At 46.4% G+C, this 27,243-nt stretch overlaps 1 protein-coding gene across 1 annotated transcript; it reads right to left on the reverse strand.

Annotated features, from left to right (window-relative positions):
* Positions 1–160: 160 nt before the first annotated feature.
* Positions 161–26,680, reverse strand: PCSK7 (proprotein convertase subtilisin/kexin type 7). The gene is made up of 16 exons (XM_090265996.1): positions 26,621–26,680; positions 25,722–26,201; positions 24,874–25,008; positions 24,107–24,272; positions 22,617–22,707; positions 21,663–21,717; positions 21,043–21,181; positions 20,055–20,155; positions 16,706–16,873; positions 16,100–16,207; positions 15,526–15,628; positions 3,150–3,306; positions 2,503–2,597; positions 1,628–1,721; positions 1,307–1,424; positions 161–1,023 (listed from the first exon to the last, which is right to left on the reverse strand). The coding sequence occupies exons 2-16, from the start codon at positions 26,187–26,189 to the stop codon at positions 682–684; spliced, it is 2,340 nt and encodes a 779-aa protein (XP_090122122.1). The 5' UTR covers positions 26,190–26,201; positions 26,621–26,680; the 3' UTR covers positions 161–681.
* Between the last annotated feature and the right edge of the window lie 563 nt (positions 26,681–27,243).

Below are 27,243 nucleotides of genomic sequence, written 5' to 3' on the forward strand. Positions count from 1 at the left end.
GAAGGGTGAGGGTGATGGTGAAGGAGTCAGGGGCATGTTCATGGTTGGCTTCTGAGGAGGAATAATGGAGGCAGCTGCTCTTAGGGCAGTGTGCTGGGCTGAGGGCCAACTGCCACACCAGTATGTCCAAGGTCCAAGGCTTAGGCAGGAAGGAGAGGGAGAGGAAGAGTCTGCTGTTTCCAGGTTCTGGGTCATTAGAAGGACAGGCATGTCCGGGGGCTCTTCCCAGCCTTCACCTCTGAGCCTTCTCAAGTGACTCCAGCAACGTTTCTGCTGAGATGCTCTTCTGGCTGTGGCAGGCACCTTCTCAGCATGGGAGAGGGTCCCTATGGCCCATACCACTGACTTGCCCAGGAGAAATGAGGATAGAGGCCTCCCCAACAGGGGATGGGGACCAATCCATTGTCTAAGGACTTCTCACCCAAAGCCCCTATTTGGTTGGAGGAAGATCCTGTGGCTCTTGCCACATTGTTCTCTGGCACCATTTTTCTCCTGTACCACGTGTACCTTCAGAAAGCCCTGGCCCTCCCTGAGCAGTCAGAGGGTGCTCTTTAGCCTTTGGGTTTCGGATATAAGCATCAGGAACGCCTTCTCCCTGGGGCTCCTGGTATTTCGGAGTAGCTTTCCAAGCTTCCCCAAACTGGTGAAGGAAGAGCCTGGTTGAGTCTATCAGGCCCTGGGTCAGCAAACCTGCTCCTCCTTCTCCTGCAACAGGTCTGGAGACAGGTGCTGCTGAGGGCAGTCCAGGGTACTCCGGTGCTGGGACTGGCTCCGGTCCCCTTGATCAGAGGTGGGGGGAGGGCCCTCATGCTCTGTCTCCACTCCATCTGGATCCTTGCTGTTGCAAAGTGGCACTGATTCTAGTTCTGTCCCCTCCTCCCTGGCTTTTCGGCTTCTTTGGGGCCAGCGGCAGAGTTCACTCCTACAAACGGGGTGAGAGGCCACATTCCTCTGGCTCAGGTATACTTCCAGCATATAGTAAACAGTCCAGAAGATGGTAAAACAGCCGATCAGCACCAGGGTCTGGAGGGAAAGTCCGCCACCTAAGTTAGTGACAGCTCCCCAAAGCCTGTAGCCTTTCTCAGCCCTGAACAATGAGCTCATAGTCTCTCTCCTACTAGGGATTGCCTCTCCCACCCCAAACCACTCACCTGCATACCCAAGAAATACCCTCTGAGGGTTAGCTAGCAGAGGGGCGACCCCAGTCTTCACACCACCTCTTTCCCCATCACCTTCAGTATCCTGCCAACAACCTACTCCCCGAGGACACTCCTCCTGCCTCTAGTGTGAGTCTTAGCTCTAGTACCTTGAGGGTGTTAGGGTTAATGGTATAACCATCTTCCTCAGGAATTTTTAGCCCCGGAGTGCAGGGCACAGTGAAGCCATCATGCAGGTATTGTCCACTCATGGCACCTTCTAGTAGTCTGTGGAGAAGAAAAGAGACAGGGTGGCCCTAGTGAACTTGGTACCATCTGCTCTCACCCTTCCTCCCCACTTATAGCTGAAGAGAGGGAAGCCCCACAGAGGGGAAGGTGCACTGTGGGTTCCCAGAGAGGTGGAGCACCCTAAATGGCCTTTTTCCCCATGCCCATGAGTTGCCTTCCCTCCGACACGTGTCTACACCTACCTTCGTCTCTCTCTGATGTCTACTGCACTCCACACAGAGCCATACAGGGTCAGCTGCCACTGCCGGAGGGTGCCAGCCGGGAGCGGCTCATCTCCTAGGCAGAAGTGACGCAGTGCCTGAACCATGCCCTCTGCTGGCCATGCAAACAGCAGGGGCCCCGACTGCCCGCCCCCTAAGGGGACCTGACCACATGGTCTGCTGCAGGGGCTCTTTCCCACTGAGCCTAGGTTCTGCAGTCTGCCTCACGCGGCCCCCCTCAGGCATGGAATGGGGAAGGTCGAAAGGTGATACTCCAAAGCAAGAAAAGTTTTGCCTTTATCTCTTTCATATTTTGGGGTTTCAGCTGGGATTTTGCTTGGAAATAAAAAAGTCCTCCTTCTAAATTAAAGGTTTGAAAACCACCAGTCTACTGGATACCTAATATGATGGGAATTTGGAAGGGTTAGGTTCAATTTCCAGTCTCCTTACTGAAATACTGTGTCACTTTACACAAATCACTTCAAACCTCTAGGTGGGCCTGTTTTTCCAAAATAATGGTGAAAATATAAGTCCTGCCCTTACCTGCCTACCAGGGCTGGACAAAGGATGGTTATATGGGAAAGGACTTGAAATATGGTTGCAAAAAGGAATTTTTGTTGCTATCTTGAGGAAAAATGGATCAGTCACTTCTCCAAGGATGTGAGTAGTATAAATGAACAATTTTAGATATCAGTGCCCATTTTTTTAATGGGGCTCACTTTTTGGTATCTACCCAGCTGGCCCAGAGGCAACCCTATGTATTCCACATGGGACAGTTTCTGTGGGGACTCAGATCCAGAGCGACCAGATGACAATCGTGAAAGGCAGGGCCCTGACAGAAGGGTAGGCAGGCTCACCTACATCCTTGACAATGAGTCTGTAAGACCCTCTTGCCCTTTCCCCCCAGCATCGCACAGTGGAGAAGGTCCAATCCTCGAAGCCATTGGGATCCCTGGGGGAAAGAACAGAGTAGAAGACCTGGAAGGTATGGGGCAGGGAACTGACCCTGTTGCCCAGAAACATCCTTTTCTTACTGTAGTAGCCATGAAAATGTAGCAGCTGTTGCCTGAGCTACAGCCATCTGGGAGGATGCCACGAAGGGTCCTCACATGCTGTTCCAGAATCTCATGGGATGACGGACTTATGTCAATGTGTTATAATGGAAAAAGCAAATGCAGGATGGGCGCAGCCTGGGGAGTCTGATAGATAGGTTTATTGTTACTTTCTGAGATACTCACTAGCTCTGTGACTTACTTCCTCATCTGTAAAAGGCAGTTACAAAGGCTACTCTGCATGGTTCTTACAAGGATTAGAGAAAATATATGTAAAGTGCTATGCTTTAAGTACATTGTAAGTACTCACACAGAACCTGTAATAAATGTCTTCCAGTGGCCAAGGTCAGCCAGTGCCATAGTAACTTAGGACAGCACCAGTGTCCAATTCTCTTTCCCTTGACAAGGCCTTCGTTGCAAAGAGCTCAGAAGGTATGGGCAGGCATACGTACGAGTCCATGCTGCGGGGGGTGCCGATGAGGGACATCATGCCGCTGGGGCAAAAGAGCTTTACTTCCAAGTTGCCACGTCGTGGATGAGTGATGGAGACTGTCACTGCCACGTGCTCCAGGGTCTTCAGTCCCGACATCTCCAGGTCCATCCTGCTGACTGTAGGAGGTCAGGCTGGACAGCTGGGAAACCAGCCCCATAAACACTTACACCCTTACCTCATCCCAACATACACAAGGCACATGCTCACTGAAGCCACATAGGAATACCCATGGCAACAAATAAGTGGAGTGCAGTGGCTGCTTTCAAGCAGTTTACAATCTATTTTAGAGTCTCGTTGGGAAGACAACAGATACTGAAGACACAATAAGAACCAAATTGAGAACTTTAGTTCATTCATCCAAAAAATAATTAACTGAGTACCTCCTACATTTCAGGCACTGTACTAGATGCTGGGACTATAAAGCTAAGTTGGACATGGTCTCCGCCTTCTATATGCAAGCACAAAATGATATGGCATGAGGCATATGCAACTAATACTAAAACAGAGATGAGTTGGATGGGTTTAGGCACACTGAAGAAAATGAGTGCTGATTGGTAGAGAGGGTGGTAGAGGATATTCAGAAGGGGAAATGGCATGTGCAAAGGCAGAGTTAGAAATGAACAAGTTTAATAGAGAATTTTTAAAATGCTGCAGTAAATAAACTTCAAGGAAATTATGCTGAATATAAAAAGCCAAAATCAAAAGGATACATAGTGCATGACTTCATTTATGTAATAGTCACATACAACATAACTGCAGAAGTGGAGACCAGGCTTAGGGATGGGTCAGAGGGGATGGGTGTGGCCATCAAGGGTGACACAGAAGTGTGTTGTGGGGTTTCGACTGTTCTGAATCTTGGCTGTGGTAGTGGTTATACAAGGAAACACACGGTAAAACTGCACACACGCACACACACAAGTGCAGGTCTAATTGGTGAAACCCAAATAAGCTAAAAGCTCCCTGGATTGTACCAATGTCATTTTCTTGGTTTTGATATTGTACTATAATTACTTAGGACATTAACATAAAGAGAAGGGTACATGGAACTTCCCTGAACATTTCTTTGCAACCTCTTGTAAATTTAAAATTATTTCAAAATAAAAAGTTTAAAAAAGGCTACTGAGGTAGAAGACTCAATTGAGGAATATTAAGAAATCTGGTTGCAATGGGAAATAATTCTTTCTAAAGCACCCGTTTCCCCATTCATTCATTATAACAAGGAAGGCAGAGAGCAGCATGTCTATTTTACAGATAAAGAAGCTCAGAGATGAACTGAAAGTTGAGGCAGGGGACCTAAGATGAGAAGAGCTTCTCAAATTTACTTTAAACAAGCAAGCAAGAACTATTATAGATTACTGAGCAAGAATGTGGTTTGTTTGTTTGTTTTTTTAAGTGCTTAAGGAATGTTACTCTTAACAGCTCTGGGTAGGAAGAACTGGAGTAGGAAGGAACAGGTGACAGGAGGCCAGCTAAAATGCTACCACCTTATTCTACGGTGGAGGTGGTGTGAGCATGGATTAACTAAGACTGAAGGAGGAGGAGGATAGGAAAGGCATGAGCCTTTCTCTGACACTACTTTCTGTCCTCCCCAGACTCCATGCATACTGACCTGCTGCTAAGTCCTCCTCTCGCTATATTCACAGAGGAGTCCCACCTCCATTATCCATCATGACACCAGTGTTTATGGGGACTACTTATTTAATGTCATAACTTCACATTTCTTTACCTCTTCAGCTCCAAAGACCTTTCTCTGTCCCATGTCAGCACTGACTTCCATGAGCAGACCCTAGTCCTTGTCATTATCTGGGACTCCCTCACTTCTGAATACTTCAGTAACTTTCAGTGTGACTTTTATTACATATGCAACACAAATTAATTGAAGACAAATTAGAAAAGCAGTTGAGCAAAAATGACAACAAAAGAGCTCTCACAACTCTTGATAACATGTTGGTAAATATCCATCTAGACCTCTCTGTGTATGTATGTGTGCATGGGTGTATTTTCTTTAATTCCATCTCTAAATTCTTCAAAGTCAATGTTCCACTTTCTGTGAAAGCAACATCCTGTCCTTCTACCTTCCTTACTCCCTCCTTGATCCCTTCATTGTCTTGCTCTTCAAGAAATCCATCAAGCTCCTCTCTTTACTAACCAGCTAAGACTCCACACCTCATCTCTCCAGCATCCTCTTATGTACACTCTCAAACTCCCTTTGCTTTCTTTTCCTCTCACAGTAACTATCTGGCAGAAGTCGAAAGCTGGATCATCCCGGTTACCCATTTTCTTGGCTAGATCTTCTTGCTTACATCTTTGCTACTACAAATGAAAAACAAAATACAAAAACAAATAAACCCCTTCTTAACTCTTCACTTTCTTCCACCTAGTGTTAAGAGCTTGGACTCTGGAGCCTGGGCTCAAATCCCAGCTCTGCCATTTACTAACTATAAGAATTGGATTAGGTTCCTTAGCTGTAAAATGTGGGTAGTAACAGTACTTACTTCACAGAGTTGATAAATTAGTTAATAATCATAAAGTAATTAGAACAGTACCCAGTAAATGTTAAGATTATATAACTATCAGGTATTATTCCTTTTCTTTGCTGTTAAAACTTCTTGAAAAAACATCTATATTCACTATTACTACTTTTTACACTCTCACTCATCCTTACAACTTTTTTTTTTTTCTATCAAAACAGTTAACATACATGGTTTTTAAAAGTAAACTGGTTCTGCCCTGACTGATGTGGCTCAGTGGATTGAGAGACAGCCTGTGAACCAAAGGGTCGCTGGTTTGATACCCAATCAGGGCACATGCCTGGGTTGCGGGTCAGGTTCCCAGTGGGAGCACGCAAGAGAAGCAACCACACATTGATGTTTCTCTCCCTCTCTTTCTTCTTCCGTTCCCCTGTCTCTAAAATAAATGAATAAAATATTAAAAAAAAAAAAAGTAAACTGGTTCTTTGAGAACTTTGAATATACACACTGTGGTCTGGCTTCCAGTGTTTCTGATAATAAGTCAGAGGGTTATTTATTGGGCTTCCCTTATAAGAAAGGAGTCATTTTCTTCTTGCTGCTTAAAAAAATCTTCTTCTTGTCTTTGACTTTCAGCATTTTTACAATGATGTGTCTACGTATCTCTTTATATTTATCCTACTTGGAATACAGTTCTTTGAGATTCCTAGATGTGTAGGTGGTGTTCTTCAGTAAATCTGGGGCGTTTTGAGCCATTATTCCTTTGACTATCTTTTTTTTTTATCAGTATATTTTATTGATTATGTTGTTACAGTAGAGCTGATTATTTTTTCCCTTTGCTCCCATACACCCAGTACCTTCTTCCCTCCAGCAATCCCACCCCCCTTAGTTCATGTCCATGGATTGTGCATATAAGCTCTTTGGCTTCACCCTTTCCTGCATTATTCTAAATTTCATCTTATTTTGTACCAACCAATTATGCTTCTTAATCCCTGCACCATTTCCCCATTTCTCCCCCTCCCCCCTCCCAGCTGATAACTCTCCAAATGATCCCCATACCTATGATTCTGTTCCTATTCTGGCTTGCTTAGATTTTTTTATTTTTTAGGTTCAGTTGTTGATAGTTGTGAGTTTGTTGTCATTTTAATGTTCGTAGTTCTGATCTTTTTCTTAAGTAAGTCCCTTTAACATTTCATATAATAATGGTTTGGTGATGATGAACTCCTTTAGCTTTACCTTATCTGGGAAGCACTTTATCTGACCTTCCATTCTAAATGATAGCTTTGCTGGATAGAGTAATCTTGGTTGTAGGTCCTTGCTTTTCATCAGATTGACTACTTCTTGCCAGTCCCTTCTTGCCTGCAAAGTTTCTTTTGAGAAATCAGCTGATAGTCTAATAGGCAACCCTTTGTAGGTAACTCTCTGCTTTTCTCTTGCCGCTTTTAAGATTTTCTCTTTATTTTGAACCTTTGGCATTTTAATGATTATGTGCCTTGGTGTGGTCCTCTTTGGGTCTAGCTGTTTGGGACTCTCTGTGCTTCCTGGACTTCTATGTCTATTTCCTTCACCAAATTTGGGGAGTTTTCCTTCATTATTTTTTCACATAAGCTTTCGATTTCTTGCTCTTCCTCTTCTTCTGGCACCCCTATGATTCAGATGTTGGCACGTTTAAAGTTGTCCCAGAGGTTCCTAAGCCTCTCCTCATTTTTTTTCAATTCTTGTTTCCTCATTTTGTACTGGTTGACTGTTTATTTCTTCCTTATGTTCCAAATATTTGTTTTTAACCCTGGTTTCATTCCCTTCACTATTGGTTTTGTGTGGATTTTCCTTCATTTCATTTAGCATAACCTTCACTTCTTCCCTGATGCGTTTGCTGTACTTAGGCATATCTGACAAGCCTGTGAGCATCTTTATCACCAGTGTTTTGAACTCTACTTCTGTTAGGTTGACTCTCTCCTCATCTGTTAGGTTGACTATTTCCTCGTCGCTTAGTTCTCCCACTGAAACCTTCATTCGTTCCCTCTTTTGGGCCATACTTCTCTGTCTCCTCATCCTGACAGGCTTCTGTGTTTGTTTGCCTCTGTGTCTTAGGTAGAGCTGTTGCACCTGTTATGTTGTAAGGGGTGGAGTCTTAGGTATTTGTCAGTATGGGGTGACCTGTTTCACCACATTGTGGCACTGTATATGGGGGAGGGGTCTGAGAGGGAACAATGCCACTTGCTCAGCACTCGCTCCTTTTCCAGGCACTTCTCCCACTTGCGTATGAGACTGGCGCCTCTCTAGCTGTTGCCCTGGCCATTGTTCCCAGAGTAGGCGGGTCTGTAGCTGTTCTAGGACCGTAAGGGCCCTTTAAACAAATGGACTCTACTGAGAGACCAGCAATTTCTTCCTCCGCCCCAACCCCCACTGGCTTTCACAGTCAGAAGCAATGAGGCTTGATTTTCCCTGGTGCTGGGACCATGAGCTGTGAGGTCTGGTCTGGTGCTGGGAGCGCTCCTGACTTTTTAAAACATGTGACTGCACTTTCTGTCAGCCTGCTGCTGCCACCACTACTGCTACCACCACACTGCGTCCTCTCTGCCCCGGCTCTGCCCCTCCTACCTGTCTGGATGAATATTTCTTCTTTATATCTTTATTTGTTGGACTTCCATGCAGCTTGATTTTCTGGAACTTCTGGTTGTCTCCAGTTTTGAGGTAGTTGTATTCCTTCTTAGTTGTGGAGGGAAACACAGTGTGTCTATCTAAGCCTCCGTCTTGGCTGGAATGGAAGTCTCTTTGACTGTCTTTCTACTCCTCTCTGTCCTTTCTTCCTGGTACTCCCATTACATGCATATTGGTTCATTTACTGGTATCCAACATTTCCCTAAGACTCTCTTCATTTTGTTCATTTCTTTGCCTCTGTTCTTTAGCTTGCCTATCTATTGATCTATCTTCAAGTTCGCTTTTTCTTATTCTGTCAACTCATATCTACTGTTGAGCCCCTCTAGTGAATGTTTTATTTTAGTCATACTTTTCAACTATAGAACTTCCATTTGGTTCACTTGGAGCCTTGCTAGTGTACAATTGTTTCATTTCCAAATGAGTGGGAGCAAGGCTGTATTGAGCTAAGAAAATGGCTACAGATGGTAAAATAGTCATGACAATGCATTACTGGGTTTGTAACAACAGACATAATATTTATAACAACACACCAAAGAAGCAGGTGAAGAAAGCAGAGCTATAGAGGAGTAATATTTCTGTACCTCTGGAATTAAGCTGGTACAAATCTGAAGCTGATTCTGCTCTTGTGATGCATATATTAAACCTAGAGCAACCACTAAGGAAAAAAAAGTAAACTGGCTCTGGAGTGCTTATAATGTAAAAGAGCAGTTCCCTACCCGTTCCTAATCACCTTTGTCATCCACTCCCCAGACGCAAACACTTTTTATTGCTTTTAGTTGTTTTTTTCTGGCATCTACTTTAATATTTCTGAGTAATAAGCATGTATGGCTATTTCATGGTTTGTCAATAAAGGCATCATTTATCAACTTTTGGTTACAGCAGATAAGGGTTTAACACCAAGCTGACGTCTTTCCCCTACCTTGCCCTCTCCTCTGTCCTCTCAAAATAATTACATCACAACTTTTGGTTAGATCAATATTTTGTTTACCATACAATGATCTTATAAATATATGAAATTTAGTCAAGTAGTGTACAATTGTTTCATTTCCTGAACAAATTGTTTTTCCCTCTAGAGTTAATAACTGCCCTCTTTTTTGGTCTACTTAAATTTATGCTCCTACCACTGCTTCTTGCCAAACTGCACAAAGGACCACTTAACTTCTCTGGATACTATTTTTCAAATGAACAAACAAGTCAGGGGCTCCCTCAATGCCAGATTTCCACTGGAGAGTCTCTCTCTGGAACCTTCTGTCCCATTTCTATCTGCTGCACTGCTATTGGGTTGGGACCTTCTTTTACCTTACACTTAGGTTTCACTTCCTCTCTATCCTCTCCCTTTCTCTCTGTCCCCTTTCCTCCCTTGCTTTTCCTTCTTTCTATCCTTTTCTTCTCTTGGTTTCCTCTTCATTGTAGAGGAGCACATTTTTAGAAGTTTTCAGAGAAATGGAGCATAAGAAATACTTGCACATCTGAAAATATCCTTATTCTACCTTCCCATATGATTATTAGTTAAGTGGGGTTTTATCAACTGAAAATAATTTTCCTCAGAATTTGGGAGGTATTTGGAGCATTTTTTCAAATGGTCAGTGATCCCTATTATCTTCAAAAGCCAATTGGAAGCTCTAATCATTGGTGGAGCTTTTCAGTTGATGGGCTTCCCTAAAGTTAACTGGACTGGAACAGGACTGTTTCATGGAGGGGCCCATGTATCAGTATCTATCAGTCTTTGATGAGAGATCATTCCACTTCTCCAGAGAGGAATCTTCCAATATCCTGGCTGCCAGTGCCTTGGGATCTGAGTGGCTGCTTAGTAGGAAGGGTTTCCCTCTCTCTGTATACTCCCTGTCTTTCACTTTCTGCTGTACCTCGGGTCCCTTGCTCTGGAGAATAAACTTCCCAACTACTTCCCAGATAAGGGAGGGGCCAGCTTTTGGCTTCTAAGGATGGGAGAAGGTCCTTGAAAGTTCTACCTCTTAACTGATCCATTCTTAGTCTCATACCTCATCTCTGACCTCTGTAGTACATGAGGCCTCCAAGTCCTGTGCCCCTGGAGTTCTGTGGTGTGAATGGGCTTGTTTCTTAGCATCACTCTTGCAGGTATTTGCTATATAATTTTCTTAGCCCTGCTCACTTCTCCATTCATTTTCATCTTCCAGAAATGTGATGAAATATGTCATTTGCTGTGGTCTCCTCTCTCATTCTCTTTGTCCTTGTGCTTATACCATTTTGATTCCTTTATTCTTATTTTGGTGAAGTTTTGGGAGAAAGCAGAGATAAAGGCATGTGTTCAATTTGCCATCTTTAACCAGAAATCTTCTCCTGTCTCCAATAATTATTCAACCAATTGCAATCTAGCTTCTGCCCCTATGAATGCACTGAAACAGTAGTTCTCAATGTCATCAATGGCCTCTTTGATAAACCCAGGGACAGCCTTCATCCCTGTCTGTTTGCCCTCTCTCATTGTCCCTGTCCCAGATACCTGTAATACTGTCCTCCTGACCTTTCTCCTACTCTCAGGACATCTCATTTCAGTTGTTTTCTTCAAAGGCCCCTTTCCTCTGTCCATTCCTTTAATGTTGGCTATGTCCTGGGTCCTCTTTCATCTTTTATCTACCCACCGACCCTGGTAATTTCATTCTTTCCCAGATTTTTCTACCATTTTTATGCTAGTGACTCCCAAATCATTACCTCCAGTCTAAACCTTCAAACTTATTTATTCAACTGCTTTCTAGATATAACCTTTAGATGATACACAGAAGCCTAAAACACAGCACAGCCAAAATTCTCTTCCTGCTTTTCACGCTTGGCAACCCTTGCCCAAATCTGTTCTTCCTCCTGGATTCTTAATCTCATTTGCTGGTATCACCATCTAACCAGTTGCCCAAGATAAACACTTAGAAGTCTTTTTATATATTAAAAATATAAATATATATTTATTTATATATGAATTTTTTTATTATAGGAAGTTTTAAACATATATAAAAGTAGAGAGAATAGATGTTCTCGACATTTAACTGTATTATGAATATATGGCCAATCTTATTTCATCAATAATTCCCACTTCTTCCCTTCCCCAGATTCTTTTAACAGACTGCCCAGGCCTCATATCACTTCATCACTAAAGAGTTAGTATGTATCTCTAAAAGATAGATCTTGGAAGTCTCTTTGACTGCTCTCCTTCTCCGTTACTGCTAACATCAATTGGTAACAATTTATCTTGAAGGCTGCCACAGACTTCAAGAACAAGTCCAGGCTCCTTACCGTGGCACACAAGTGCTGCTGGTACTGCTGCCGCAGCTTCGGGCCTTCCTCTGCCCTCAGCCCCACGCTCCAGCCATACCACGTGACTGGCCCGTTCCATGAAGAGTCCATTGACTTTGCACATGATGCCCTGCTGCCTGGATGTCCCTTTCGTCACCTCTTCTCCTAGCTAGCATATGTGGTGGCAGGAGGCACCTCTCCTTGGATGCTTTTGTCATGTCTACTGCAGTGCTGATAACACCGCCCTCTATCTGCGGAGTGGACTGTCTCCCCTACCACACTGTGAGCTCTCTGAGAGCAGAGATCAGGTCTTATCTCTGAATCACTAAAACTTAATACAGTGCCTTGGATGAGAGATAGGTCTCACATATTTGTAGAGTAAGTGAATGAATGAATGGACATTTCAGGGAAATAAATGACAGACTAAATCACAGGGGACAGGATAGGGGAAGACCTGGGGATCAAAAACTCCAGAGTTTCAGTCTGGGGGCCTAGGGAATGGTAATGGCACCGAGAGAAGTGGGAGATACTTGAAAAGCAACCTGGCTTTTGAGAGGTGATAATGAAATCTAAGATTTTGTACATGTTACTGTAATGTATTGGTGGAATATCCAACAGCACAGTGATTTAGGAATAGAAAGATGAAGGAAAATGTTCATGGCTCAGTTTGAGGAGAGCATTAGCTTATGGAAAATAAATGACAGAACATTATGGAATGAAATGGGATCCAGAAGAGCCCTATGAGTGCTTGTCTGTGTTAGCATGTGTACACAGTGGCATTTTCTTATTGGTCTATACAGCAACTAGGTGGTCATGTACGTGAGAACACTATAATTACCATATTTTACTAGAATTGAATGAGGTAATACATTAAACAAGTTAATACTTATAACAGGGTTTGGCACATAAAAAGCACTGAAGTCTTAGTTGATGATCACTATCTTATTATTATTATTTGGCCTTTGGTAAGTTAGGATCTTTTTCAACTCTTACCCTCTGACCAGAAGATCCCAGGGCTTTATTTGCCCATCACCTTGAGGAAGCTATAAAAATCTCTATCCTCCTCCTTGGTAAGGGATCAGAATAAGAGATTCCCATCTAGGAATCATTTGCTGAGAGGTGGTAGCTGAGTCCTAAAACCTGTTGCGCTGTCAAGGAAGAAAATGTCAAGGGAGAATAAAGAACCATGGGGTGAGCCCAGAAGGCACTCCTGGCTGGGAGCAGTGGGATGAGCAAAGAAGAAAACAAGTACCTCAGACAGGGCTGCTGCAAGAGGCTATGGAGCAAGGAGGTCACGGACACTGGAGGAGGAGAGGGGCTGCTACAAAGGCCTTGTTAACAGGGTCAAAGCAACAAGAAGGTCAGGAGAATGAATTCTGAACTAGCCCCTGGACCTGACCAGAAGAAGAGGTACCATGAGTAATGAAGGAAAGCTTCAGTGGTCAAGAGAGTATGTGATGAAAGTGAGCAATTGTTATAGATAATCCGTTTGAAAAAGTTACAGGTTGAAGGGTAGTAGCAGGGACTTCTGTCTTTTTCCTCATTGGTAAGCCAAGGACATCTGAAGGCAGGAGGAAGCAGGGCAGAGGGCAAGATTGGATTGGAGAGGGAAAAGATGTAAAGGAGCAAAGGAACAAGGATTTCCTGCCTAGGCAGAGGGTTAGCCATGCTGAATGTGAAGGATAAAAGGATAAGTGCAAGTAGTGTTCAGGAATCTTCTATAAACACACACAGACTCTCTTGTGTTTGAGACAATCCTCCCAAACCCCACTCTTCCTCCTACTCTCTGGTGGAGAGTTCAGACCCAGAGTCAGATCTAAAGGAACCCAGGGGTCCCAAACCCTTTCCCCCATATCCTCCTGCCAAAGGGAAGAAATAAAAACCTGTCTTGCTCTAAAGCTGCACTGCCCAAGATTGTAGTTACTAGCCACTTGTGGCTATTTACATTTAATTATAATAAAGTAAAATTTTAGTGCTTCAGTCACACTAGCCACATTTCAAGTGTTTAATAGCCTCATATGGCCAATGGCCACCGAACTCAGCAGCAATGGTAGAGAACATTTCCATCACTGTAGGAAGTTCTATTGGACACCACTGCTCTAGAGTCTTACTGGTATTTCTCCTCCTCTTCTATCTTAGCCATGTTCAGCTCCCCTCCACCTTATAAAAAGTCCACTTTTCAGCCCTCAGACACTGAATCACCCTGGTCTTGGTGGAAAAGACTACAGCCTGGCTACAGTGGAAGAGGTTTCCTAACTGTCTTAGGACAGAGTTGCTCAATGCTGTATTAACTGGACACACTTCCTTCAACCTCCAAGCACACACACAAGCTTGTGCCTCCGGTTCTGTCTACTCACAGTTAGGCGAGTCCCAACAGAGCAGAAGACACCATCGCTGACCTCAGAAATAAGCAGAGTCCTGCTTGCGTCCCTCTAAACTGATGAGAGGCTCTACTAGCAAAACTTCCAGGGTCTCTACCTCCCTTGGCTTCATCCTCTCTCTCCACTATCCCACCTCCCAGTCTCCTCTGCCCAGGACAATTTGTTCTTGCTTGTGCTTCCTAGCAACAAACAAGCAGTTGTCAGATGCTTCTATAACTAGGGAGGTTTGTCAGACATGCTGGGGCAACATCCCTGGTTTGTGGGAAGCAGAGAAGGACAAAGCTGGAAAGGACCCTAACCCTCCTCTAAGTCAGCCCCTCATTTGACAAATGTGGTTTTGGGTTACTTAGATGACAGGAAGCAGTCATGGTGGGGAGGTAAAAGTTAAAAGGCACACTATCTCCAAGACACACAAGTTTCCAAGACAAAGCCTAGGGGTTCCAACTGATCTGCATTCCTGGGGTTGTTTCTGAACTTCTCTGCCTTGGCTGATGCTTTGTGCCCTTTCCAAGATAGCATTTGTTTTACAAAACATGCAATGAACTACACCCATGGATTTCCTTCCAGTAGAGGGTAACTGAGCAAGCAGTGGACATGATTAGGAAGAGAGACAAGGGATTCTTCCCAGTGACACCTCCACCAAAGAGAAGCTGCCTCTGACCCTTCTTTCCGAACTCTCATTTTGGGCCTTTCCTCCTCTTATAATTGCTCTGGTTTGATCACTTTCTATGAGGACCGGTAAAGTGAGGACGGAGTTTTAGTTTGGGCACAAAACATGACATGCTTCAATCTTCACAAAAAACAGCAGATAACTCTGTCAAAGTTTTTGAAGGGCAAAGAAAGTCCCCCAAGGAGCAGGAGGTAGTGAAACCCTCACATGGGAACTGTGGGAAAACTGCAGACAGATGAACCGCTAGCACAAATTTCCCAGTCCTGCTCCCTCTTTTTTTGGGAAGGTGCCCAACCTCTGTTCTCAACACAAAACCACATCTCTGCTTTACAGACGTCAGACAACCCCGGTGACCCTGGGGGAGACAAAGGCGGGGTCAGATGGGCAACTACAGTCTAGGGAGACATCCATGTTTTCCTCTGTCCCACCCCCGACAGACCCTATGTTACTCTCTGTGTTAGACAAGGTTGAGAATCTAAAAAAAAGAAAAGAAAAAAAAAAAGAAATTCCCAACTCTCACTTCATTCAAAGGCCACTGGGATGAAGAGAATTGTCTGGCAAGTTCTCAGCATGGAATTCAAAGGAACATCATTCAATTCGTGTCTAGTATCCCCAAGTCCCAACCCTATCCTCCCCCCCATCAGCCTTTCTAGTCAGTTGCTCAGCAGCTCCTTTCTACTACTAGTAACTCATGAGAAAGGTCTTGTTTATGCAGCCCGGGGGCCAGCCAACTCAGAAGCAGTAACATGTCCTAAAATGGTCATAGAAAACTCCACAGGTTTGGCTGAAGCTCAGCTCCTAAAGGAGCAGGGTAGAACCCAGGGAGGATGATTTTCCCATCACCCACCCCAAATCTCACGCCCGATATTAACCCCCTTTCTGCAGATTACTTACCATTCCACAGTACCTCTAGTGAGTCAGGGGACAGCGGGATAGCCTTGTTCTCTTTTAACACAGGGCTGACGTAGGAAGCAAAGTAAGGGACAGATGTCCAGATCTGTTAAAGGAAAGGGGGGAATGGTGGATGAAACAATGAGACTGAACTCTCTCTCATTCTCTCCTACCCACTTCTCTCTCTCTCTCTCTTTTCATCAACTTGACCTTTAGGGCCCAGTTCTCTTTATTTTTCCTCTCCTCATCACCTTCTTTCATTTCTGAGGCTCCTGCTGACTCCATGGAGCACTCTCTATGGTACCAAATCAAGGAGCCAGGGGAAATGGCTCTGTCCAAGGTGGAAGATGAGAACCAGAGCACCCTGAGAGTTCCAAGGTATACTTAGGTCCCATTTACTCCCTACAAATGGTTTGGGAGCTTCAATTAAAGTTAAAATGGGTATCAGCTGGGATGAGGGTAAATGAATGAATAAACATTTATTAGCACTTACAACATGCCAGGCAATGGGTTAGGCATATAGTCCCCTCCCTTGGTCTCTCCCCATAGGCACCCTGTCTGGCCAACACCTGTTCACCTTGGCTGCATTAACGAGTCTCCAAGCATTGAGCAGGCCGAATCCATGCTGGTGGCTGTGGCTGAAGCCTGCCTCATTGGTGACCCAGTCTGCGCGGCGATCCTCATACTGAGAGGACAGAGGTCCTGTTTAGTCTCTTGGATTTTCAAAGTATCTCAGCAACATAATTCTGGCTTTCCTGCTCACCCTGCTGGCTGAGCAAATCCAGATTCTCCCACTAAGACCACTGGGAATGGATTCTCCAAGGACAAAAGATCAGAGCCCCATGATGTCACCAAAGATGAAAAGTGAAAGCCCCGTGATGTCACTACCACTGTGGCCTGCATCTAGAGAGGGAGCCAGGAGTCACAGGCTCCAGAGAGGAAGCCCAGTCAGAGCTCTCCTTTGCAGGTATAATGGTATCATCAGAATAGGTACAAATGAATTTAGGTCTCTAGTCTTGACGGGGTCCCCACCCCTGTTCTATACACATGCAACACTAAACAAGATTTGGCATCTAAGGTCTGAAGCATTTAGAATTTGAGCCTCCTGATGCCTGTAACTCTTTGGAACCAGAACTCTAGGGTAGGCTGGGCCAGGTCACATGTCTACCTGGTAGCATCTCACCTGGGTGGCTGTGAAGACAATGATGTGCTGGACATCACGCCATGTGAGGCAGGGTCGCACCTGCAGCATGAGGGCTATCATGCCAGCTGCCAGAGGGGCTGCGGCTGAGGTCCCTGTGTGGCCCTCAGTGCAGCCGGTGCCCTTCTGCAGGTCCCAGTCAGTGGTCACCTGGGAAGTGAAATGTAGGGGAGGAGGACTGGGTTAGGCATTGCATTCACAGGTGCTGTGGAGAATGGGGTACAGACTGGTTCCCAGAACAAGCATTTCAGGTGGGACCTTCCTCTGTGAGAGCTGAGTCTTTGACCAGAGGGAGGCCCACTAGCAGGTCAGCACAAAGGAGATCCTTAAACCTTCTAGGCTTCAAAAGAGAATCTCTGGAAAGCTGAGAAAGGAGAATACAAATTGAAGAGTTACTTTTGAGGGTCTGGCTGTGTGTGAAAAGAGATGGAGGCATGGGAGAGGCCTAAGTGCAGAGGACAGTATCCTGACTTCTGCTGCTCTAATAATCCATTTCCAGATTCTCCACCCCAACCCCCGACTCCCAACCCTCCAGACCCCACAACCATGCTAGACACAGAAAGTGGTCAGGAAGCTCCTGGGCCCCAGCTGGAGCTTGGAAAACAGTGATGGCACCATTCAAGGAAATCGAATTTGGCAGCTCAGCAATAAGGAGATGTAATGACACCAGTGTGAACAAAAGGCATGTGTTCCCAGGCAGAGGGGACTGTCCTCTCGCCCACCCCATGCACTTGGTATAGGCTTTGGCAACTGACAAGATGAGCTGCCTCACTGCTCCGGACCTGGTCCCTCAGTATGGTTTCCATGAGTCCTCCCTTCTCCAGTTCTGAGAGGGAGGTGAGAGTGGGTGCAGGGAGAAGAGCGACCTGCGGGGGAGAGAGGTCATATGTCCCTCATCAAATTCTTCTTCTGCTATAAACAAGCCGGGAGCCACAAAGGCTTTAGCTGAGGAGGGCCCTGCCTAAATTTGCTCCACTATGTGGCACTTTGGCTCTAGCACACAGTGCCAATGCTAAGATCAGAAAAAAAAATTTTTTTTCAACTTTATATGTATTGTTGACACTATTACAGATGCCCCCATTTTCCTCCCCTTTGTCCTCCTCTTCCCAGCCTCCGCCCCCCATTCCCTCTGGCCATCATCACACTATTGTCTATGTCTATGGGCTATGCCTATGTGTTCTTTGGCTAATCCCTTCCCCTTCTTTCATTTAACCTCCACTCCCCTTTCCTCTCTGACAGCTGTCAGTCTGCTCCATGTGTCCATGCCTCTGTTTCTGTTGTGTTGATCAGTTTATTTTGTTCATTAGATCCCACATATAAATGAGATCATATAGTATTTGTCTTTCTCTGGTTTATTTCACTTAGCACAATCTCCAGGTCCATCCCTGCTGTCGTAAAAGGTAAGAATTCCTTCTTTTTTAAGGCTGTGTAGTATTTCACGCTTTCTATTTTTGCACTCATCTACTCACAAGCACTGGGCTGCTTCCAAATCTTGGCTATTGTAAATAATGCTGGTATGAACATAGGGGTGCATATATTCTTTCTGGATTCTTAGGATATATTCTTAGGATATATTTCCAGAAGTGGGATTGCTGGGTCAAAAGGTAGTTCCATTTTTAATTTTTCCAACCTTCTCTTCTGGGTCAGCTACCAGGGTCCTAACTTGTGCCCAGAGCTGCCTTTTCCCCACTGTGCTCACTGCCTCCCACCCTGCTATGGCAGTGGCTGCAGCAGCAGTTCTCACTCAGAAGCATGCACTTCCAGAAGGAAATGAGGAAACTCTTCCAAGCTGTCATCTCCATGGGAGTGAGAGGCCTGGTCTGTGCCAGGAAGCAGACTGATTGTTTCCAGTTAAGGAAACAGCCTCACAGTGAGAGTCTGGTGTGTAGCTAGGAGGCCTAGGAGCTTGCCTGTGGTGGCAGGAGCCCCTGGCCGGCACAGGGAAGTCCAGGGAAGTGCCGCTGGCAGCCCAGCGGTGTGCAGTATGTGTCTGTACACCATGCCCTCGGAAGACTGCTTCACCAAGCTGCTCACCGACCACAGACTGGCAACAGGAGCTTTCCAAGGCAGACATCCCAAAGATGGAAACTTGGCAAAACAAACGCTGTTCATTTCTGGACAAGTTACAGTTCTGATGGAAGGTGGGGGTGGGGCTAAGCAGTGGAATTGAGTTAAGAGAACAAAAACCAGACCCTTCAGGGCAAGACTGACAGTTATGCCTGGGGAGCCCTGTTGGTTTCTAGGTGGGGCCTGGATGAGCCAGGGTGGGGCATTAAGAGCATAGCATGTTCCTGCTCTTGTTCCTAGCTCAGTCTGGCCTGGTGGGGGTGGAGGTGCCCTGTGCACCCAGACCCCCGCCTGCTAAGCAAAGCCTTTCCTGCTGTTTTACTTCAGTCCACTCCCTTTTCTTTTCTCCCCAGGGTGGAAGGGAGGTAGGCTGGGGTCAACTGGCCCAGAGCCTTGGAACACTGTGTTAACCAGAAGTCATTTACTGGCAAAACAAAATTTCAGTTTTGGAAAGTGAATTTGGCCCAGCAGAAGACAGAGCAGCCTACTTCCCAGTGGCCCCAGAGAGATCTCCTGAGCCTGGGCACTGGAGAAATCTCACACACCTGGCCCCAGCCCAGCTCTCGTCTGGATCCCAGTCCTCACTTTATTCTATTATGGGCAGCAGCAGGGATGGGCAGGGAGCTCTGAGACTTGGCTTGAAGATGCTGGAATGGAGCTGAGCCAGCCGAGTGCAGGCACTAGACCCTGAATTCTTTTAAAGGTTCTCATATTTTGAGGAGCTCCACTCCCTTGCTGTACCCAATCTCCTGTTTGCTATAGCCTCAATTCCAGCTCCAAGGAAAGAGCTCTCTCTTGGGCTGACAAGAGATATTCCCTGCACTCCTTATCCCTCCCACCCCATAAACAAAACCATTAGCTTTACTCTTGATAATGGCCATGAGCAGAACTCACAGTATTTATATAAGGGCTGAATAGCAATGGAATGATTTTTTTAAGCCCACAGAAATGATCCAAAGCCCAAATTCTACTAAATAAAACCATTTCAAAGAAGTTATTGAATCAATGTGATGCTTAGTAGTTCCTGTAACAATACAGAAATTTGTAAGCAAAAAACTTAAAGATAAAAATCACTTTCACAGATTATTTGGAGACCTCAGCCCTATCATTCCAGCAGGGTAACATCCTTAATACAGATCTGCTAGGGAGGAGGGACCTGAGGGACATGTCGGGAAAGCAGGGGACAAAATGAAGTATGGCTGTGGTGCCTGAGAGAAGTGTTATGCGACAGGGGCAGAAAATGGAGGGCCCAGGAGGTACTTACGATGCTCCGGAGCATTTTGTCCCCACCGCTGAAGGTGACCGCCAGCATGGAGGCACACTCCTCTGCATAGAAAGGCATCCGTCCCTTCTCATCCACTGCACCTGGGGACCGAGGAGGGGAAATGGGTGCTGAGATAAAAGCTTGATAATATCAGAGTTGTCTTAAGAGTTATCATCTGGGAGGTTGCCTGAGTTAAAAAAAAAAAAAATTCAGTGGCCCAAGTGCCTCAGAGTGCCCACTCTCCTCACCCGAGCAGGCAACCTCAAGTGTCAGAGGGTATTCGGTGCCCTAAACACCATTCTCTTAAGAGATTTGCTCCAGGGTATAACTGGGGGCATTCCACCTCTACACCTACTCATTCATTCATGCCTTCATTTTCCTCAGCATTTATTATCTATGTGAGTCACACACCGTGCGAGGCACTCAGGCCATATGGGGAAGGACAGTCCTCATCTCAAGATACATGGAGTCAGGGAGGAAGTCAGGTAAGTAAAGAAGTGTAACAGGGATAACAAATGCTATGGTAGGGAGCACAGCTAAGGGACAGGGGGCCCACCAGTAGAAAAGCCGGAAAAGAGCCCCACCAGCTGTGGTGAGTGGAGGTGGAGGTGTGGTGGGGTATCTCCAGATGCTGGGCTGAAAGGACTTTCAGGGAATGGTAACTTATGAAGAAGTCTGGAAATCTTCAGAGAGCAGGGCTTGTCCCTCCTAACTATCTGAACTTGAAGAGAAGATCATGTTCATGCACAGACACACAAGAGCTGGGGCACACCAAGGTACACAGTCCCCTCACCACAGAGTGACACACACACCAAGGTACACAGTCCCCTCACCACAGAGTGACACACACACCAAGGTACATAGTCCCCTCACCACAGAGTGACACACACACCAAGGTACACAGTCCCTTCATGACTAAGTCACACCTCCCACCCCAAAATACAGTTCCCTCACCACGCAGTCACACACTCGGACCACAAGGTAGTACCTATGGTGACGGTGTAGATTGAGTTGGCGTAGCCATCGTAGTTGCAGTTGTCATTGTGGTGGCCCCCATTGCCACTGGCAACCACAAAGATGCTCCCAAAGCCCTGGCGACCAGCAATCACCCCATGTTGCAAGGCAGCCTGAGGAGCAAAAACACCCAGGAATCAGTTGAGAAACTCAAAGAAAGACCTCTACCTTCCATGTAAGTTGCCCTTTCCTCCCCTTCTAGGAAGAACAAAGCCCAAAGGCACTAAGCAAGGCAGGAAGAGATTGGAAGGCAGTCACCAGGGGAGGAAGCTGTTAGTTAAGCAACTGTTGATGGATGTTCTCTGCTTATTAGAGAAGGTGGGGTCAGAAAAGGGGAGCCAAGCATAAAGTCAAAGGGAAACCATCTCAAAGCACTATTCCATTTCTCTCTCTCGGAACCTGTGACACCCCCCACCCCCCGCCCTGATGCCTCCAATTAGGAGTGTCCTTTCTGAAAGGAGGTTACAGGGTTAGATGACATAGGCCTGGCAACTGGAGGTGGGGCAGGGGAGAGTCTGACCTGCAGGATTTTTCTAGGAACGAAATAAAAGAGGGTGCACTAGGTCTCCTAATGTCTTCACACAGTTTGGTTACCTTTCCAAGCTGATGGGGGCCATCCACTGTCTTCCCATCATCATCTGGTCCCCAGCTGTTGAGAAATACCCAGAGGGAAAAGAGCCAGAGCCAGGCTGTGACAGCCCTCCCAGGCCCCACAGTCTCAGCTGACCACCCCTCTGCCTGGGCTCTTACTCTTCTTCCAAGGGTTCCAGTTCAGGATCTCCATAATTAAAGGACAGAAGGTTCAAAGGTTCACCCCCACTCCAAAGTGGAAAAGAGAAGTACATGCTAAGAGTTCTTTCCCTTGGAAACTTTCCCAATTTAGCACTATTTTAATCTGCTCCTAAAAATCCTTTCTGAGGTCTCAAGAAGCAGGAGACAGGACCTAGTGTTAGACAGGGACAGGGGGCCCACCCTCACCTGATCTAGAGATCTATTACTAGGCTTGACAGAAGGAAGTATCCAATCTGTGTGAACTCTCGGGTCTGAGGAGTTCTCTGTTCCTTCTCTAAGAGGAAATGTACATTGTGGCCATCATGGATTTAAGGGAGATACCAGTTATGGGGAAGAACAGGTTCCATCAGTGCCATGGGGGTAGCCCAACCTGTTTCTCTTTAATCCTACCCCCACCCCCTGCCATAGGCACAACCTGAAGCTGCAGGTGCACTTATGGGTGTAGGGTAGAGGGGACTGGTGCTGGGCATTCAGCTTAGCTCTGAGTAGAAAGAAAAACCCACTTTCTCCCAGAGGCCTTATGAGTTTGTTAAATAGCTGGTGTACCTGATTACTGGGGTGACATGAAGCGTAAGACTGAGAACCCATTGGCTGGAGATCTGCGAAATGAGGGCAGTGGGCTGATAGGCTGAACCCAACTGGAAGACCCCTGCTGGAACCTGCCTGAGTCAGCTCATTTTGCTGTTCTTTTGTTGCAGAGTTAGTTCCAGGTGTCTGAGCCTCTCGCCCTCTCACCTGTTCCTGGCTCTGTCTCACCTGCAACTGTAGATGTCATTGATCTGATAGTGCTTGTTGAACGCCACGGCCTCCATGCTATCTGTGAGGGGTCCATCTAGTAACCGGATACCTAGGCAGCAAAGGCCACATCAGCTCCTCAGTAATACTCGACCCCTAGACAGGGAACTGGGTGGTGGGAAGTTGTATGTAGAGATTTACTTTCCCTCTAAGTGCTTTTCTGTTTTTTTATACCATGTGTATGTACCCGTTCAGATATATATTTTTTACTTTACTTTTTAAAGATTTTATTGTTATTTATTTTTAGAGATAGCGGAAGGGAGGGAGAAAGAGGGAGAGAAACATCAACATGTGAGAGAAACATCAAAGTGTGATTGCCTCTCACATGCCTCCACCTGGGGACCTGGCCTGCAGCCCAGGCATGTGCCCTGACTGGGAGTTGAACCAGAGATCTTTCGATTTGCAGGCTGGTGCTCAATCCACTGAGCCATTCCAACCACAGCAGAAATACTTTTTAATATAATGCTAAATCTTAGACTTTAAGGATCATGGGGTCTGGTGGGAAGAGACATAGGCTAGAATGTAGGTACCTAGCCAAGTTTCCCTTCTTGTTTGCATCCTTAATCACATAAAACACTGGTATGGTGCTTCACACATAGATGGTGCTCAATAAATAATACTCATTACCATTAATTACTGCTATGCACGCCTAATTTCACCCTCTAAAATGGGGTGGGTCACATTCTGGTGACTACAAAGGGACAAATGGAGCTTTCAGAAGGGATTTGGACCCTAAGTTTAAGGTTTCTTCCGTAGCCTCATTTACAGAGAGGGTTGCTGCCCTCTGCTGGAATGTAGGAGGAATACAGCCAATTTATTCAATTCGGGTTCCAAGCGTTTATGAGGAATCACTGGAGAGCTTCCCTATTCATTTTCTTCACCTTCTGCCTCGATGGACAAAGACTGAGAGGTGAAGAAGCCAGCCATAGAACAACCCCCAGAGGAGGCCAGGGCTTCTCAGATCTCTTGAAAGGATGGAGAACGAACAGTGACCATCAGAAGGGCTGGGAGCTGGAGAGTTGAGATGGGAGAGGAGCCTCAAGACATGTTCCGTCAAGGAAGAAGGGCAGAGGACAAGTTTGGTAAACTGAAAACAGCAAAGTAAAGGAGGTATCATTGCAATGAGTTGGGTCATTGATGGGACATAACCAAGATCAGAAAAAGAGACTGAGCAGGTGGGACTTGAGTCCTCCATCCTGCATCAAGAGCATTCCCACTTCAGTCTGTTTTATATGGCAGAGTTTGCTGCTAAAAGCATGTCTAAAACACCACTGCACTGAAAAAAATGTCAGTGAACGGATTTGTCCTATAAACATTTATTATAAGCTTACCCTTTATTCTGTGCTGTGTGTGTTGAGGATAGGATAAGACGGTATACAATTCAGGGGGTGGGGCAGGGAATGAAGACTGCCATCACAGGGGAAACCCACTGAGGCGAGCCTGGAAAATACCTGCTATGCGGCTCCCGTATGCCACTCCCACTGCACAGAAGCTGTTGTTAGGCACTGCAGCAATCTCTCCTGCACACCGAGTGCCGTGGTGGTTGCCATTCTCCACATCCGGGTGGGGCATCGGGTCAGGGTCATTAGAGTTGAGGTCATAGCTGCCTTCAGGGCTCTGAAACATTGGGTGGGGGCGGCACGTGGTCACTCACTGGTTATAAGAGGTCAGGTCTCAACTCAGGGAGAGAGGGGTACTGGGAGTTCGGGGCTCTGAGCCAGGGCAGTAGGCCCATCTCTCTCTGAAAACCACATGGGCTACAAGATATGAGGGCAAGACACATCCGGGCAAAACTGAGAAGTGGCACAGTTCTTAGGAAACTTCACTCTTATCCATTATAGAAATGTGTCCAGAAAACTGCTCCATGACTTGGGAAACCCGGGATAAAAAAGATCTAGGGCTACCTAAAGGCCAGGCTTTAGAGAGGAAGGTGCGCAAAACTTGTGTGGAGGGGGAAGTTGCCTACAGGCTCCACTCCTTACTCCTCAGGGCAAGGAGCTGCAACAGGAACCAGTAAGGAACCACCTGGGATCCTTTCCATTTCTTAACTGTCAGTCTGGAACACTGGCTGGGGAGAAGGACAATATGAAGAACACTATCCCAGTCCCCAGCCCCTTTTGCTTGGCCCAAAGACCTCTAAGAAAGGGGACAAGCCTGAGGCACTATCAAAAAGGAAGTGAAACATAGGGGTGGGAGGAGTCATTCCAGGGCCACTCACATAGTTCGGTGCAATATCCTGGATGGTGTGTTCCACTCCATCATCCACTACTACCACAGTCACCCCTCGCCCAGTTACATTGCGTTCCCATACACCTGTCACGTTGATGTCCCTGCCGGGGCTCTGCCGGTTATTCTGCAGGAGAGACAGGGTCAGGAACTGTCTCGAAGCCTTGGTAATCCAGTGACACACAGCATAATCCACAGAGATTCAAGCTATGGTTAGCAACCTCTCTTCACTCATAGCTTCCATCAAAGAGCCAGATAGAGGTGGTGGACTAATAGGTCACGGTGGGGACACAATCAAGGAGGGACAAGTGAGAGCTTTGCCACAACCTAGGTCTCCAGGAAAGCTTGGCAGCATTCGTGGGCAATAAAGATAAAATGATGGGTAGGCTTACGGTTGGTAAGTACAATTACTATGCCATATAATATAATGTCAGTAGTTAACACTATAAAGTGCTGTATCATGTGTCAGGCACACAAGGTAATTCATTTATCCTTACTACCTCTACAAGTTAGGTACTATTACAATCTCTGTTTTACAAAGAAGGAAACTGAGGCACAGAGAGGTTAACAGCTTGCCCAAAGGCACGTGCTAGTAAGTGGCAGAGCTGGGATGTGAACCCAGGCAGCCTGGCCCCAGCAGCCACTCCCTAAGCACTGCAGCCCACTGACTCTCGCGAAGTGAGTACAGGGAAGATGGAGCCTGAGGAAGAAACATGCAACCGAAGCCCACAGAAATGTCTCTTCAGGCAAACTGAAAACTAATACAGTCACTACTTCACTAAAGAACTGGATACCCAGAACTGATCCACCTGAAGGTGAACACTGCAGGGCTGGACTTACCAGGTGCCACTGCTGTGGGAACTTGGGGTCATTGAAGTGGACACTGCGCTTGGCTCGCTTTAGCAGCTTCTGCTCTGAGTGCCAGCGCACAGCATCATGCCTGGCTAGCACGGCCTCTGCCTGCTGCCGGACGGCCTCCACCTGCTGGTCCAGCTGGTGCCCAGCTGGCTGGACAAAGAGGTAGTGGCCCTGGAGCTCCCCGATGCGTCCAGCATTCACCAGTCCTGCGGCGTGGGCCAAGGCATCTGCCTCTTGCTCCAGAGTGTCTTCTTTCCCACTGCCTTCCCGGCTGTCCAGATGCACAGCCCAGCTTAGCCCCCTTGGACCCTGGGCCTCAGGCCCACCTGTCCCTGCCAGGCCCATGACCCAGGGAACCAATAAGAGGAGCCCGGCTAATTCTAGCCAGAGGCAGGTGGGCAGGCCCAGGGGGGCATCCAAGTGTGGCACTTTCTGCCTCCCCTTCAGCATCAGAGCAGTAGGCTGTAGACAAAGAGAAAGGACATGAGCTATAAAAGAGCTGATAACTGCAGTAATCTGAGAGGGGGACCGAGCCATCAATTCACAACTGGAAACCCCCAATCAGCTCCTTTTAAATTAGGAAACATGTGATCCTCTGTTTTCATTCAACTTTCTCTCTGACCAACAGGGATAAGCCCCAGGCGGAGGCACTTAATCTCACTAGATAGTCAAGCAGCATGTCCAGTTGCTAACAGGCACCACGCTGCTGCTCTTTCCCACTGCTGCCAGGAAAAGGGCTAAAAAATCCTATCACTCCCACAAATTACTGGCAGAATCATGATTGTTCTTTAAAAGAGACCCTCCTCCCTTATTTAGAGGGGACAAAAATCTCTCCCCAGCTGCTTCAGGGCCAGCTCTCCCCAATGGGGCCCCATTCCCACCTGGACTGTATGTGAGGTTGAGCTCCTGGTCTGGCTAACCACCTCCTGTTCATTTCGTGCAAGTGGAGAAAGGACATCACTTTCACTATGAGTTGTGTTGACTCTGAGCACAGATTGCAGACCTGTGGACCCCAAGAAAAGAAGAAATGGTGTCCTCCCAAACCCAGTGGAGCAAACAGATGCTTGCCATGAACCCCAGGACCTATATCCAAAGAAAATGGCCAATCATCAAGTATCATTTCCAGGGACCTCAAACAGGTCATAGACTGGAACAGAACTGGTATAGTAAGTCTAAATTAATACAAAACCCAAAAAATCTATTTCTTGTCCTAACCATCAAACAACCCTCTGATCTCCTAAAAGAGGGCTCTTGACAAAGTAGGTAGTAATGTTTCCTAGAGGTCTAGGTGGTAGCTAACTTCCTGATCTCTGTGTCTGAAGGATGCCAGGGAAAGTAAGAGTAGGCAGGAGGCAGGGGAAATAGGGGAAATTTGAGAATGCAAATGAAACTGAACCGGCAAGGGCAGTGACTGGGAAGCAGCACTAAAGGGCTACCCTTAGTCGCTAACCCAGCAGGTTGGTTTGGAAGTGAGGGCTCAGGTTTCAAACCTGGGAACGCCACC

The sequence above is a fragment of the Furipterus horrens genome, unplaced genomic scaffold (genome assembly GCF_987537825.1).
Source record: "Furipterus horrens unplaced genomic scaffold, mFurHor1.1.pri manual_scaffold_2, whole genome shotgun sequence".
NCBI classification, from domain to species: Eukaryota; Metazoa; Chordata; class Mammalia; order Chiroptera; family Furipteridae; genus Furipterus; species Furipterus horrens.